This window comes from Phycomyces blakesleeanus, assembly GCF_001638985.1.
Source record: "Phycomyces blakesleeanus NRRL 1555(-) unplaced genomic scaffold PHYBLscaffold_1, whole genome shotgun sequence".
Classification (NCBI taxonomy): domain Eukaryota; kingdom Fungi; phylum Mucoromycota; class Mucoromycetes; order Mucorales; family Phycomycetaceae; genus Phycomyces; species Phycomyces blakesleeanus.
The window spans coordinates 4,149,710-4,165,825 of NW_017265134.1; the positions used below are offsets into that span (position 1 = coordinate 4,149,710).

The 16,116-nt window shown below is 33.7% G+C and overlaps 4 protein-coding genes across 4 annotated transcripts; 2 read left to right on the plus strand and 2 right to left on the minus strand.

The window, feature by feature from the left end:
• Positions 1–142: 142 nt before the first annotated feature.
• Positions 143–2,571, minus strand: PHYBLDRAFT_129711 (hypothetical protein). Its single transcript, XM_018429305.1, has 9 exons — positions 2,533–2,571; positions 2,103–2,403; positions 1,755–2,017; positions 1,519–1,591; positions 1,123–1,403; positions 935–993; positions 764–854; positions 530–684; positions 143–456 (listed from the first exon to the last, which is right to left on the minus strand). Exons 1-9 carry the CDS (start codon positions 2,548–2,550, stop codon positions 396–398), a joined length of 1,302 nt encoding a protein of 433 aa, XP_018299529.1. The 5' UTR covers positions 2,551–2,571; the 3' UTR covers positions 143–395.
• A 3,535-nt stretch (positions 2,572–6,106) lies between these two features.
• On the plus strand, positions 6,107–7,074 carry PHYBLDRAFT_139035 (hypothetical protein; the record flags this gene model as incomplete). The annotated part of the gene is made up of 2 exons (XM_018430140.1): positions 6,107–6,184; positions 6,343–7,074. The coding sequence occupies 2 exons, from the start codon at positions 6,107–6,109 to the stop codon at positions 7,072–7,074; spliced, it is 810 nt and encodes a 269-aa protein (XP_018299530.1).
• Positions 7,075–8,002: 928 nt separating this feature from the next.
• PHYBLDRAFT_80396 (hypothetical protein) lies at positions 8,003–9,852 on the plus strand. Its single transcript, XM_018443580.1, has one exon. The coding sequence runs from the start codon at positions 8,033–8,035 to the stop codon at positions 9,803–9,805; it is 1,773 nt and encodes a 590-aa protein (XP_018299531.1). The 5' UTR covers positions 8,003–8,032; the 3' UTR covers positions 9,806–9,852.
• A 319-nt stretch (positions 9,853–10,171) lies between these two features.
• PHYBLDRAFT_129712 (hypothetical protein) lies at positions 10,172–12,168 on the minus strand. The gene is made up of 5 exons (XM_018429306.1): positions 11,783–12,168; positions 11,450–11,579; positions 10,818–11,286; positions 10,605–10,705; positions 10,172–10,530 (listed from the first exon to the last, which is right to left on the minus strand). Exons 1-5 carry the CDS (start codon positions 12,112–12,114, stop codon positions 10,459–10,461), a joined length of 1,104 nt encoding a protein of 367 aa, XP_018299532.1. The 5' UTR covers positions 12,115–12,168; the 3' UTR covers positions 10,172–10,458.
• Positions 12,169–16,116: the final 3,948 nt, after the last annotated feature.

Consider the following 16,116-nt stretch of genomic DNA (forward strand, 5'->3'; position numbering starts at 1 on the left):
ATCATTCGAACTTGCTCGAGATTCATGTATAATTTTAAACGGACTGCAGAACAAACAAGGCCCAATAAATTCTACGCTACATAGATCCATATAAAATACCCAGCCTTTTGCCTTTTGTTTTAAACTTAAAGACCTTTTTGTTGGTTTGAAAAAAAAAATCTATTTTGAGTGCAAAAGTTCATCTTGAATAACGCAAAAAAAAAGAAATCATTATGAAGAAATACAAATATATTTAAAAGAAAATAGTCAAGAAGAATAAGGAAGAGAGAAAATTAAGTATTAGATGCAAAGGAGAGTGGTAAAGAAAAAGAAAGAAAGAAAGGATGGATGATGAGGTTTGAAAGAAGCAAAAAAACTCTCCTTTCTTTTCTTTTTCATTTTTTTTCATAGTCGCTTTAGGGCTTGAACACCAAACAATGGCCATCATCGGAAGCAGTTACGATTGTCTGACCATCACTACAAAAAAAAGGGGGAAGAAGAATAGAAATAAATAAATATATATATATATATATTGTTTGGTTTTTCTTACCTTGAGGCAGCGATATCAAGAATGGTATCACGATGTCCACTCCATGTCTTCAAGCACTGGCCAGTACGAACATCCCAGAGTTTGGCCTTCTTATCAACAGAGCATGAAATAAGCAGGTAAGAGTTACGAATGAACTGTACTTTGACGATGGCGTCCTTATAAACACAAACACAAAAGACATGTTAATATCTGTCTACAAAACAGAATAGAAGGGAGATAAATTAAATGGCTTACATCGTGAGACAAGGTGTGGCGAAGACGCTGGGTCTGGACATCCCAGATAGAGATGTTACCATCTACTGAACCAGTGGCAGCCAAAGGAAGACTATATAGAGCAGAAAATATCATGATTACAGTTAATACACCTCCCTTTATTCTTTTTATAACCATTTAATTAACACTTACACATCACAGAATGAGATTGTCTCGACAGAGTCAGTGTGATTCTCAAGGGCAGTGACAATCTGATCAAAGTATAGATAAAAGAAAAGAAAAGAAAGTCATTAAAATCTCTCTCTCTCCTCTTTGTGTGTGTGTGTGTGTTACACTATAGCCAAGTATTTAACACAGTCTTCTATACCAACAATACTTACGTTTCCATTAAGGATGTTAATCAAACGAGCCTTTCCATCCATGCTTCCGGTGATAGCAAGAGTGCTGTCCTTGTTGACAGCGACAGCAGTAATAGGCTCACCATGGAAACGGTTGTCATCACTGGTGAGACGAATTTCGGCAACAGCAGTCTTGGGATCCCAAACAATGCAGGTCATATCCTCAGAAACGGACACAATCTTCTTACCATCCGGAGTGAAGCAGCCACTGGTGACAGGAGCAGCATGGCCAGTAAAGATGTTCATAAACTTGCCACTTGGCACTGTAGACCAAAACCAAAAATAAAAAATAAAAAAATGAAAATATAGGTTAAATGTCTTTTTTTTTTTTAAAAAAAAAAGAAAAAAACTCCCACCCCATGTTGTATGAATACTTACTTGCCCACATCCACAAAGTACCGTCTGAAGCACCAGCCAAAAGAATGTTACCCTTGGGATGCCAGTTGATCCACTAAGATATATATATATATATATATAATAAAGTCATAAAAATACAATGTTATGATTATCATCAGTATTCTTGTTTTCTTTTGCCTTGTCTTTTATCAAAAGCTTTCTACTATAACTAGATAGCCTTCTAGTAGTACTAGTCGGTGTGTATTAAGCAAACTTACAATAATATCATCAGGACCTTCGACAGCAGTGCAGAATTCACCGGTCATGGTCTTCCAGACACGGACCTTGCCATCCATACCAGCCGAGGCAACATAATCACCGTCGACGCTAAAGGCAACGGCAGTAACCGAGTCGGTATGGCCATCCAATTCAAATACTTTCTCGCCGGTGTCTGAGCGCCAAAGGTAACCCTTGTCATCACCACCACCACTTGCGACAATTGTACCATCCTTGGGGTGGATAGCGACAGCATAGACAGGTTCTATTATATATAACATACACAACATATGTGTTCATTTATTTAATGATCCGACAACCAAAAGATATATATATATATATATACATACCTCCGTGATCAAAGAAACCCTGAACAGAGTCGTCGGCAAGTTCCATGACATTTTCGTCATCAGCAGAGGGTCTCATTTCATATCCCTCGAGAGGATTCTCTTGACCTTCGGCATATTCACCCTCATCGTCGTCATCCATAGGCTCATAACCCTCGGCATCGTCTACTTCGAGAATATCGTCCTGAGTAAGATATTCTTCATCAATCGCGTCTTCCTGATCGTGACTATGGTCGTGATCGTGATCATGATCATGAGCGTGATCATGAGAATGATCGTGGTTATGGTTGTGGTTGTGGTTGTGCTGTTTTAATACAAAAAATTATTATTATTATTATTATTATTATTATTATTATTATTATTATTATTTTCTTATTAAAAAAAAGTTTGTCTTGTTTGTCTAAAACTTGTTTCTTGTAGCTATTATTTTTACCTCTTGAGGGGCAGACATGACTATTGATTATGCGGCTCTGTTACTGTGGAAAGAAAAGAAAAAAAAAAAAAAGACAATTTTTTTTTTCTTCTTCTTCACTGCGGGAATTGTTTTTTTTTTTATTTTATATAATTTCTCCTTCTTTTTTTTAGTTTCCATTTTGGGATATAGTTTTTTTTTTTTTCTATAGGCCGAAGTTCTGGATAGTTCTCTGTGAATTGTATTATAAATGAAGTTTGAAATCAAATCATTCTTATAGACAAGACTCGCAATTAATTCATTCAAAAGTACAAACTTATTATGAATCTTTATCAATAAATAAATAGTAGGCTATGGTGTATATTATTTAGAATATACACACAGTAAAACTCAAGTTGCCAGACCTGTTCATATAATCTGTTTTATATATATATATATAAGAAAAGAAGGAAAAGACTATATGTGACTGCCAATCAAAGAATAAGGCAGAAAGAAAAGTTTAAATGATTAGAGTAAGATTTGTCAGATATCTCTACTGGACACAAAATTAGTTCACAAATTAGCAATGCTTATTAATACATTTGCCATGGAATATTAAACAGTAATGTATAAAGCCATATATATATATCTATACGGTACTGTCATTATTTTGGGTGTACTAAGCATCTCGTAATCTTACTCATGTTTTCAATTTACCAACATTCTACAGCTTTGATTTCCTGTCAGAAATATATATGAAGTGTTTTGGATCAAATATTCCAAGAAAGGTACTCTCTCTTTTTTTTTTACAACTTTTTGTCTTGACTCCCTTTGTTTTACACCCAAACAAAATAGATATTTTCTTTCTTTTGACCACACCTTATTTATTTTTGCAGAACATCTTCTTACAAGTCAATCGAGTATATTTAATACACTCTAAGAGTCATAGTTCAAGAGAGAAAACTGTTTAAAAGACAACTATCAAGAACTAAAGAAATCTAACGGTCATTTATCTGGTGAGAGTGTATAATTGTTTATTATGAATAAAATTATAGTAAGTACCAAATAATTACAAAATCTCAGATGTGTAGATGTGTTATTGACGATTAGTAAATGATGACAGAGGTCTTGGTAAGCCAAGTATTTAATCAAGGCATCCCTATCTTGGAGTCTTTGTATGATACAATTTATATAAATGTCTTTTAGTCTCTCGATGCAGAATCACAGTAGTAAAATAATGTATGTATGTATATATTAATCTATACGAGCAATGATTATGACATTGATATTATCATATAAAATGCAATTAGTTGTGCGTATTATGAACTTGCAGATTAGACAATAGAACAACAGTAGATGAGGACTTTAATTCAAATCTTCCAGACTTACTTTCATATGCAGTAGTAAGCGATATCCATTTACAGCAATTAGAGTCTATATGCTCATCATTTAGTATACCAGTAGAAATATATGAAAGATTTTAATACCACACTTATATATATATATATATATATAGCTTGAAATTTTCTTGAAGTGGTTGTCCAGTAAAACAAAATGCTGATTAATGACTAGATATATATTTGTTGTCATCCTTTGCTGGGTGACACAACAGCTGCTTTTTGTTGTTTCTTGGGTAACAAACCAAAGAAGAAGAAGAAGAAGAAGAATAAAAATGCTTCCGTGCAGTCCCGGAATATGAGTAATGTCTCGGAAACATACATATATACATATATATATCATATAGCTGCGGAATACATTGAACACTTTTAATACTCTTTAACACCCAATATATTGAGGGTTATTAGATTTGACTATTCATTGATAACCTACTTGAACTTAATCTAATAATTATATATAAAAAAAACAAGGGTACTCGAATCATATAGAGGCTTATGATCGCAATATTTAAAGAAAATGAGTACACTACTTTTAAAGTTTTGCCAAAAGTTTATATGTCTATGATTCTATAAATATTGATGATATTGCATCAATTCCAATCAAAGAAAGTGACTTTTAAAGATCAATGTTGAGGCTACTATATATATATATATATATGTATGTGTTTAGAAAACTATCCAAAAATTCTTTGTTCAACCTTGGTTGTATTTGAACAAGCATAAGCTAAGCTTATTTTAAACACGATCCAGCAAGAGTTAGGTATCTAATACTATTATTTTGCTTATAAAGTTACAAAAAATTGCCATTTTCTATCATAAATCAGCACAAGAATATGTTGATCTCCCAAGGCTTATCTACTTGCATCACATTAGACCTAATATATATACACAAAGTTCTGGATGTGTTTGTATATTAATATTTGGATAATTTTGCATACTCGACCTTGTAGTTTGAGAATAATAATAATAATAATAATAAATAAATAAATAAATAAATAAAAAGGGAATATAGACGCCTTTATGCTATGTGTAAGAACAATTTTTCTATAGATCTATAATTTCTATATATGGAAAGTGACTATAATATTCTTTAATACATTTTCCAAAACCTCGATTGTCCCTCATACTCCGCCACAAATGAGAGGGAGGGAGATAAAATAATAATTAATAATAATTTATCCATCAATTGCCTGCACTATACAATTAGCCGACTGTCCATAGAGCAAAGAACATTTTCTTTAGATCATTATTATTATTGTTGTTAAATAGATATTCTATATAAATAATTATGATCTCATGAATTGAACGATGGTCATGTTGGGTACCTAAGCCCTTTTTCAATATTTACATACATATATATATATATATAGCTTATGTATGTATAAATGCATATTGTATCTTTACAATTCATCTGTCAGTGGATTGGTGCCACAATTTCGTATCAATCAGCATGACCCATAAATATTTGTTTTGATTATCAAACTTACTTTACACAATGCACACCCATTGTGTTTAATTATCGTCATTATAAGTATTACAATTACTACTACCTTTTATTGAATTCTTATTTGAAAACAATAATGATCCAGTCAAGTACAAATCTAAAGGTATAGTTCTTTCGTTTAACTTTAAGATCCAGTACAAAAAAGAAAAGCCAATACAGATACATAAATATACATGAACATGAACATGAAAATGTACATGCACATTCATCTATAAATCTATTGATAATAAAATTCTTGTCTTTTTACCTATAGAAAGAAAGAAACCGACAAACTATTATTTTAACAAAAGAAGGCAATTCCCACACTTTTTTTTGGCGCCATTGTGACCTCTTTAATATGCAAAGAATATATATAAAAAGGAAAATAATTATTTTACTTTTGACTCATAAAAAGAAACCCCCATCCCCCCTTCCAATATTACACACACACGCATACACCCAAGTACTCTCTTATGTGAGACAAACCAGAAAACCCAAAAAAATAATAAAAAAAGCTCCATTTTAATCACATCTCTTATTTTATTTTATTTTTTTCAGGACAGCTTTACGGACTGGCGTGTGACTGACAAATACTTCCCTTATTTGGAAAGTCTTTTTTTTTATTGTCAATTAATCCAAAAATAATAATATACAATAAAAAAAAACAAAAAACTAGTAACCTATCTTATTATTCTTATTGACCTTAAGATCACTTGAGCATTCATAAAGAAAAGAAATGATCTTACCCCGCATTATCCAGTCTACTCGTCTCCTGACTCAATCTGTCACAACCAATGTACAGTTGGTTTCCAAGGTATAAACTAACAAACCAAAAAAAAAGATACAACGAAAGAAAGAATGTCATATTTTTTTTTTTAAAAAAAAAGAATAATACTATTTATCAGTTCCAATCGAAACTTTACTTATTGTTGCTCATGTCTTTTTTTTTTCTTTAAAAAAATATACTATTAGTTGCCAATGTCATCAGCTGGTATGATCATTGCTCGCACTCATTTCACCGATCGTCCTTCAAGATTTGGTTCTGGAGATCGTGAAGGTGGAAAATTCTCGTCCGATCGTGAAAGATCTTCCCCTGATCGTGGAGATCGTCCTCCTCGCCGTGATTATGGCGATCGTTCTTCTTCTTCAGGATGGAGATCCGATGGTGGAGATCGTGCTCCCCGTCGTGATTATGGCGATCGTGAGTCCAGAGGATCTTACTCTTCTTCTGATCGTCCTCCTCGCCGTGACTTTGGTGACCGTAATGACCGCGGTGATCGTGGTGATCGTGGTAGCCGTGAGCCCAGAGAATACAGTGACCGTCCTCCTCGCCGTTCCTACGGTGACCGCCAGCCAAGAGAATACAACGGTCGTCAGCCTAGAGCATACGGAAGCGGCGGAGACCGTGCCCCTAGAAGAGAGGGTGGCAGTGATGGCAGCAAGAACTTCCGTCCTGGAGACTGGGTTTGCACCAACTGCTCATTCCACAACTTCTCGCGCCAAAAGACTTGCTTTGAATGCTCCCAACCTCCCACAAACAGCCAGCGTGAGGTCAAGTTGGGCGATTGGGTTTGCGGTGAGTGCAATTTTTACAACTTTTCCCGTCAGACTAGCTGCAAATCATGCGACCATACCAAGCCAGTAGGAACATCAGTATCAGCACCAGCACCAGCATCAACACCATCATCATCATCATCCGAATAATTTAATTGTCATAGTCAATTATGATTCTCTTTTTTCTTGAATTTTGTACAAATGCCTATTCATTTTTACCCCAAAAAAAAACATATAAATGTATAAAGATACTCTTTTTTTTATTTTTTTATTTTTTTTTGGCATGGTAAAACAAGTGTTGTGTATATTAAGAAATGGAAAAGGGAGAAGGGGAAAAAGAAGGGGGAAATGATAAGGATTTGAAGGATTTGAAGGACTTGAAGGACATGAAGGACATGAAGGATTAAAAGGGCAAAGAGAGGAAAGAGAGAAAAGTCAAAAAGTCAAAAAGTCAAGACAAGAAAGGTTAAAGAGGTGGGGGGTTAGTATGGTGGTTTGACAATTAATTGATGATTAATGTGATGTGTGATGGTGGGTATTTTTTTTTTTTGCTTTGTTTTGTTTGTATAGGTTTTTCTTTTTTTTTCTTTCTTTATTCTGCTTAATGAAATAAGTCTATTTTACATCCAGACCAATCATAAGATAGCGGGTAGGTGGGGTAGACGATACGATACGATACGATACGACACGATACACACACATACACTAGATACTTCCACGTCACCTGGTACCATTAAATATACATATTATAATCATAAAGTCAAATATATAAAAATGTGTGTGTGATTTCCTTTTGCTCAAGTATAAAGAGTCCTTATCTTTCTTTCTTTCTTTCTTTCTTTCTTTCTTTCTTTTTCTTCTTAAACCTATCTATACATCTTTGCCTACCTGTCTATCTATTGTACATATTCATTCACTTGGCTGCTTACATTTACTTACTTCTTTTCAATCAATCAATCAATCAATCAATTTATATTATATTATATTTATTTATTTATTTTATTATAGAGTTTTATTAGGCGGCATGGGAGCTTGCTACTAAGCACCACCAAAACCAAAACCAAAACCAAAAAAAAAAAAAAAAACATAGAAGTATAAGAATCAGAATATGCTTCGTCCAGCAAAGATCTTTGCGTCCTTTCACCAGCTGCGGCATTACATACACAATCGTGTGAGCGAGCTGGTGCATCCAATCGTCAAGGTCGCCCCAACCCCAATCCAATGGAAACCACCCTCAGGTCCACCTACAGCAGTGTCAGGAGTACCGGCTCCACACACAACCGGCACAACAAATACAACGACGGCAACAGCAAGTATCAAATTATTGCTAGCCAATCAAGAGCACCAGAAACTACTTTTTGTGCTCCAACAGCAATTCCCAATCGTCAAGATATTCTCAGCTCCATTCCATCGCCCCTGTCCAGTGTCGTTTACAAGAGCCACGACCCAGCAGAACCTTGGCCTCTATTATCAAACTCAGTTTCGTCGAACCATCACATCCTTTTCTTCTGGTACTCACAGTGGCACACCCGTCACATTCTCATGCGGATTTCCCCGTACAGCCACAGTCGGTTATGCGCGAGTGCCTTTTGCGGCCCGCCAGTTCTCTACCGCCAAATCCCCGTTAATGGTATTCCAGGGCCCCACCACAACAACTACAACCAACACAACTGCTCAGCAGGCCAATACGGTGTTTAGTCATGTATCTTCTCGAATCTTCTCTCCGATCGGATCCAAATTAGGTCCAGCAAAAGACGAAAATGATCCTAATGATAAAGCCAAAAGTGATTCTCAAGACAATTCTACCTCTGGTTCTGGATCTGTTTTCAAAAACAGCATCAATGGTTTGAATGGCCGTAGTAAATCAGTCAAGGAACATTACCATCAGAAGGAGCCCCTGGAGGCCTACAACCGTCTTGCTCGCCATGAGATAAAGGGAATCTACGACCTTGTGTTTTCGCCTGTCCAGAAGCATGCGGCTGGTCTTGTGCGTCGTGAATCTGTCAGTCGGATCCGACACTGTCCTCCTGCTCCTCAAAAGAGTTTTACGCCTTACGATTACATCTGCCACCAGGATTTCACAGTCCAGTCGACAGGGCTTGCCAAACGGTTCTTACACCCCCGACAATGTCAGAGGACAAAAGAACCTCCTGATCCCCGGCACGTCTTCAGGGGTACCGATCCGCCAGATCACCACCACAATCAACAACAACAACAACAAAATCACCATCGCAACAATAATTACAATAACAGAAATTATAATTATTCTGTCTATATTTCTATACCCCTCGATTCTATTCAGATGACAGATTGGGAAGTCGAGTCACTCTCGGTGTCCATAAAATCGATTGCCTCCCTTTGCTCGCATTATCAACATCTGCTTTCTCTCCTACATCGTTTATACCGCCACGCGGATTTTGAGAGTCAGCTTCAAGGTTCTGAACTCAAATTGTACTTTCCATCCAGAGTATTACAGATTGATGACAGTACGGAATTCAAGATAAACAGAAACAGAAACAGTACCAATATCAATAGCAATATCAATCCTAACTATAGCCATCAAAACAGTCGTCATACTCTGGTTGACATTGCACGGCATTGGTTACGGTCTGTAGATCTTGATCCGGAAGATAACAATGCACGTTTTGTTGTCAAGCAGACAGACCCCCAGAAAGAAAAAGAAAAAGAAAAAGAAGAAGAAGTGTATGACGAGACTTATTTTCAACAACAAGAAAAAGAATATGATCATGGTGATTATCATCGGTATGATAAAAAGGCTATGGGACCAGAGTACTTTAGGGGTATCCAGCAGTTTCTGGATCATGTAGATGATCTTATTGAGACCGGACCAGCGTTTGGACCTTCGTTTGGGCAACATTAAAACATAAAAGAAAAGAAAAAAAAAAGATAAATAAAGCCATTCAATATAAATATGATATATGATATTCATTTCTTTCTTGTATCTTAAAATGTGTGCCATAAACTTTATCTTAATCTTTATGTGCTGTATATAGATACAATGTACATATTTATTCAAAGTACAAAAGAAGAAGAAAAGAGAGATAAAGTTTTGTAGACAATGATGAATATCTAAAATACACAGAAACTCAAATATAATTCTATATTTCTTCCTATACCTACTATACCTTTATATATACATCAGTCTCAATCAAATCAACAAAAAATAATAATAATAATATTTGTTAGTGATCAATGCCATAAGCCTGTTTTAGACGTATTGAAATGTGTGCAAGATATATACATATATATATGTATAATATAATATAATATAATATAAAAGAGGGTGATGAGGATAAAGAGGTAGGAGGGTAGTGAAGTGAAGGTCAAAGATTTATATAAATATAAATATATATATATATATAAAGAAAAATAAAGAATTTATCTGTTTGTTTGTAAGGGGGATGTGATGCAATGCGATAAGAAATAAAGAAAAAATTGATTGATTGATTGGTTGATAGATAGATAGATAGATAGATAGAGCGATAGTGAGAAATGAGATGAATATAAAATAAATTAGGCGCCCTTGAGTAGGCATCCATAGGTGTATCGGTTGGCATAGAAATTAAGCGAGGCTAGGTAATGGAACTAAATAAAATAAAATTGTTAATCTAATCAGTCTTGAGATTTTATATATATAAAAAGAATCATTTTATACTTACAAAGATACCAAGGCAAACAAAGATGTGCCAAATAGCATGGCTTGTCATACCCGCAAAATCAAATCGACCAGGGTACATTTTTTCTGGAAAACGGTTGACATCTAATTGTCATTAAATATATATATATATATATATATTTTAAAAAAAAAGTTAATAACCCCAAGATTTTCATACAACTAACTTACTATACTTAAATACAATATCACCACTTACAGATACAGACTCCAAATACATACATGGCCACACTAACTGCAGCCAGCTTAAGGAATGACCATGTTGGGCCAAAGCCGTTCATCAAAAAGAGATGAAACACCGGCACACTGCTCGAGATAGCCATGGACAGAAAGACGGCAATGCGCAACGGACGGTACTCTCGGGTATCCCAGCATTTGAGGAATGGAGTAAAGATACCAATAGAACCAACAATGCTCGTAAAAACCATGTAGCGTGCTTGGATGGACGGCTTGCAATAGAAACCATAATATTCGGTTACCAGGACCGAAGCCGTGATCAAAAAGGCAATCCCCATGTAGTCGAGTGTGGCTGTGAATGATTTGACTGTGTGACGAGAGTGGCAAATAAAAGTGTGATAGATCGAAGAGCAAAAAAGGCATTTCAGGGCAGACAGACAAAATGTCATAAAGATTGTCCGGTCATTAAATGAAGCACCCGGGAAATGGCTCTAATAATATAAATAAATAATAAAAATTTATATATATATAAGGTTGGAGTCAACCCCGACTATCAATAACCTCTTTATATGTATTTATATGTATGCTCATGTAAGATGTACCATGTGTATTTATCTATACATTTCTTTCTTTTTCTTAATTTGTATTGCTTACATGGAAACCATAGACACTTAGGCATGCAAAGAAGATAAAGCCTAATAAATGACTCCAGATATTCATCGTTTCATTATGGATCATAAAAATTGACCTCAAGCAAGCTCTACTACTTTGATAGAATCGATACCTATAATATCATTGATTAATAATTTTTTTTTTAAAAAAAAAAGTAAGATATAATAAATCATTGGATTATTAATCATTTTAAACACACATAATAAAGTAAAGTAAAGTAAAGGAAAGGAAAGGGAAGGGGGGTTGAAAGATAGAGAGGGAGATGTATAATGACTTGTTTTATATATATATATATATATATATATATTTACACACCCTGAATGAACATATTCGTTCTCCTGCCACTCTGCAGGTAATTCATGAAATTGAAGTAATCGATGTGCTCCAACTAGAGCTGCCTTTGCTGTATCCCAGGTCTCAGTGACCTGGTCGTCCATATAGCGAAGGAATCCTGTAGTATCCGCATCCTCAATCTCCTTAATCTTCGAGTTGACACTGGCTATTAGGTGAGAGGCGAGGACGGGACGACAAGGCAGAGAGGTTGAGTGAGACCGAGTACGTTGATGAGGGTGAGTGAGCGTACCAGCCATGGAAGTCGTAACCGCAAAGGACTGAGAGTGGCGACGAGGAAGAGAGGCTGGATACATCAATAAAAGATATAATTATATATATATTTTTTTAAAAATAAAAAAAATTAAAATAAATTAAATTAAATTAAATTATAAAAAGACAAAAAAGATAAAATATATATATACGAAAAAAAAAGAAAGAAAAAAAAAGAAGAAGAAGAGGAAGAAGAGAAAGAAGAAGAAGTGGAGGTGAATTCAATGTAAGAAAGAGTTTAAAAAAAAATTGACTGGTAAAAGTTTTGTAGCCATGGTTAATCGCACGTTCCACCCCCGACAACCACCCAATCGGACGCCGACGCAGACCCTTTTTTCTGTCATAACAACGCGTCACATGAAATGGGGGAGTTTATTGTACAACCTCGTGGAGTTGTCTGATCCAACTACATCTAAAGCGTTTCTTTCTTCACCCTACAGATGGCTCACCTAATTTTATTTTATTTTTGTTTCTTGTTAACTTATTAGCCTTGGTTTTACTCTTACTATCTTGCTCTCTACTTATTTTTTTTTATTATTTATTTATTTTTATTTTTAATCTGTTGCTATAGTTACTCCCTTATTTTTTTTCTTTCTTTCTTTTGTTTTTAACTTTTTAAACTTTGGTTTAAAAATAATTGGGTATATATATAAACATACATAAGGGCAAGGTCTATCAATAATAATATTAGTTTCCACAGCAACAACAACAACAACAACCTTTATTATTATTATTATTGTTATTATTATTTTGGATCTTGATCCTCTTTTCCCCCCCTTCTTCCTTCTCCCATCCCCTTTATCTTTCTTTCTTTTCTCTCTCTCTTCCTCTTACTCTCCCCCTCTTTCTTCTTTATTTACTTCTTCAATATATTATTATTATTTATAAATATTGTTTTTCTTTGTAATAAAAAACCATGGCAACAAAAGAATTGTATATATATATATATGTACATATGGTTAACTATTATCAGGTGTGCGCGTTATTTGAAGCCGTCTGATTTGATATTTGACCTAGCTTTAAATATATAATATACTACTGCCAACTAATATTTATATATATATATATAAGCATCATTTTTCGTGTTAAATGTTTCAAATGTCTCATCTGTCTGTGTCTGTGTCTGTGTCTCTGTGTTTGTGTTTGTGTCTGTTGTATATATGCAAGTATATGTGTATAACAGATATATATATATATATATATACATAAATATTATTATTTTTACTATTATTCTGATCTGTGTAAAGCGGGATAAAATACCTAAAAAAAAATACAAACAACATCTGTCTTTTTATATTTATATATATATATATATATATATATATATCATTGGTGTGGGGAAACCATTGGCTCAGAATTTATTACTAGTGGCGATCTTGTACGATTATTGGTAAAACAAAATGAATAAATCAAGAAACCGAAAAAAAAAAACCAATACAAGGGATCACAGTTTTTGTTTTTTTTTTTGGTTTCGGGATTTTGAGTTTTACTTCTTCAACTCAACAAAAATCAAAAATCAAATCAAATCAAATCAAATCAAGAAACTATAATAGTATATGTATATGTATATGTATATGTATGTATGTATATAAAAAGTAAAGTAACACAGCCTGTACTCACGATCTTTAATTTTTTATATAAGCTAAATACAAATTAGATAATAATACTTGATTGTCTTTTACCACTAGATCAATCTACATTTATATTAGTTTTGTGATCTAAAGCTAAAGTAAATCAGGGGACGTGGGGGTAGATATGGAGAGGGGAGGGGTAACAGACGTACGGACATACAGGCATACAGGCATACAAGAAAGACAGGTGGGAAATCTGGGAAAACATGGGAAGGCAGAGAGAAAGTTGGGTCTATCGATAAAGAGAAAGAAACAAAGGAAATAATAATAACAATAATAATAGGAGAAAATAGAAAAGAAAAGAGAGAAAGTTGAGAAAAGAACAGATGATTTGAAGCAGGCTTTGGAGAAGTGTAATCATCACAATAAATCACATTCTATCTTCTTTTTTTTTATAAACATTGTTGTTGGCATGACAACAGTAACCAAGGCAACCATCAACTTTTTTTTTTCTTTTTTAAAAAAAAGAAGAGTACAAGAGACTAGATAAGAGAAAGTAAAGCTATAAAAACTTATAGGTAAAGGGTGTAAGAGAAGAAGAAGACTAGATTTGGGTATTCAATGGTAATCCATTTAAAAGAGGCCTTTTCATTTTATTTTATTTTATTTTATTCCATTTTATTTACAAGAGAGAGAGAGAGGTGCAGCTAGAATTAAACAAGAGCTTATACTGTTGCTACTGCTGCTACTGATAATGATACTGCTATTGCTACTGCTATTACTGTCGATGTTGATGTTGTTATTATTCTTTGGTTCTATTGTTGAAATGTACCTTTGGAAAATAGGCATAAATAAACACACACACATACACACACACACATGCAAAAAAAAATTGCTCTGAAACCTTGTCTCACATTTTCTTAAATAGTTATAAGGATCCCAGCCTCAGATTCCCAATTAAATCAAAACAAAAAATAAAGTAAGGTTTCTCTTTTTGTTTTATTTATTTATTTATTTCTGTCTTTTTTGGCTTTTATTTGCCTGATTTAGACTCTGATGAGCTTCTTTATTTGTGCGTTTGTGCTTTAATAGCATTGGCATCATTATTATCACTTTTTTTTATTGATATTGAACATAGCTTTTACCTTTCTTACATATACAACAATTGGGCTTGACTTTTGTCATTCTGTTAATTATGCAGTTAATTTAATTTAGCTAGGGAAGTATTCTCTTTTATAACTCTCTATTTTTTTTTTCAAGTGAATCATTGTAAAAATTACCAAGGCGAATTTAAACAAGTTCTTTTTTTTTGTAACAAACCAAGCCTTACTTCTTGCCTTATTTATTTATTAATCTATACACTTACTTGTTTGTTTTACAAATGATTACATGTTTATTTATGGCTTTTGAAGAAAGAAAGAAAAAGTCTTTAAACCAAGGCTTAGATGTGTATAGTGTGCGTATGGTTTTTTTTTTACTATTAATATATTAGTTTGTCATTTTTCCTATTCTTCTTTTGATTCCAAGGTCTACAGGGATTCTTGTTAGACTATAAATTTCTTTTCTAAACATTTTTTTATGTTTCAATAATTGGCTTGTTTCAACAATCGTCATTATCATTATCATTATCATCAGCATCATTTTCGTCTTAAGAAAGAAAGACCCCTACTCCTCTCCTCCCGTCTCTCATTATACTCCCTTTTAACCCACTACATACGAACACAAAGGCATGCATCATCTGGTAGAGTGATTTGGGTGCCACAAGATTCCTGTGGTTTGCCAGTGCCTCTTGAGATCAAACGCATGACAATAAATAATAATAATTGTTATATATATATATGCTGACCAAACAAAACCAGCCTCACTACGCCTCATTACGCCACTTCATTCCACATCACACCTCACCTCACCACAGCATATCATTCCACGCCACTTCTTTATCCCTGTTGCTGTATTAAAATAACTGTATCTTTTTTTTTAAAAAAAAAATAAAATAAAAATAAATATATTTCAAGCTGCATGTCTCAGATTAAATATTTTCAAAAGAACAATATTTGGTCCTTTTTGCGTATCTACACAAACATGTATGTATGTATGTTGACCTTTAAGAATTTGTATTAATATTATTTGGAAGGAGGGGGATTATTGCAGAAAAAAAAATAGAGAGAATACATGATAGCTCTTGAGTATATTTTTGACAAGGACACCATTGATTTGGCTCTTTACATATATTTACAAAATATATAACGTACTCTATGTGTTTTTATATATATATAGAATTAATACCTTTTCATTCATTCATTCTTTCGTTGTATAGAAAGAACCTTTAAAGCTCTAAATAAACAAGAGTTCTTTATTGCTGTATTTCTTTTTTTTTTAAAAAAAGGTAAAGGTTCATTAGCAAGTTATAATTCTCCTTATAGTATTTTTTAAAGAATAAAAATAAAAGAAAGATAAAGAAGTACTATAGTTAAA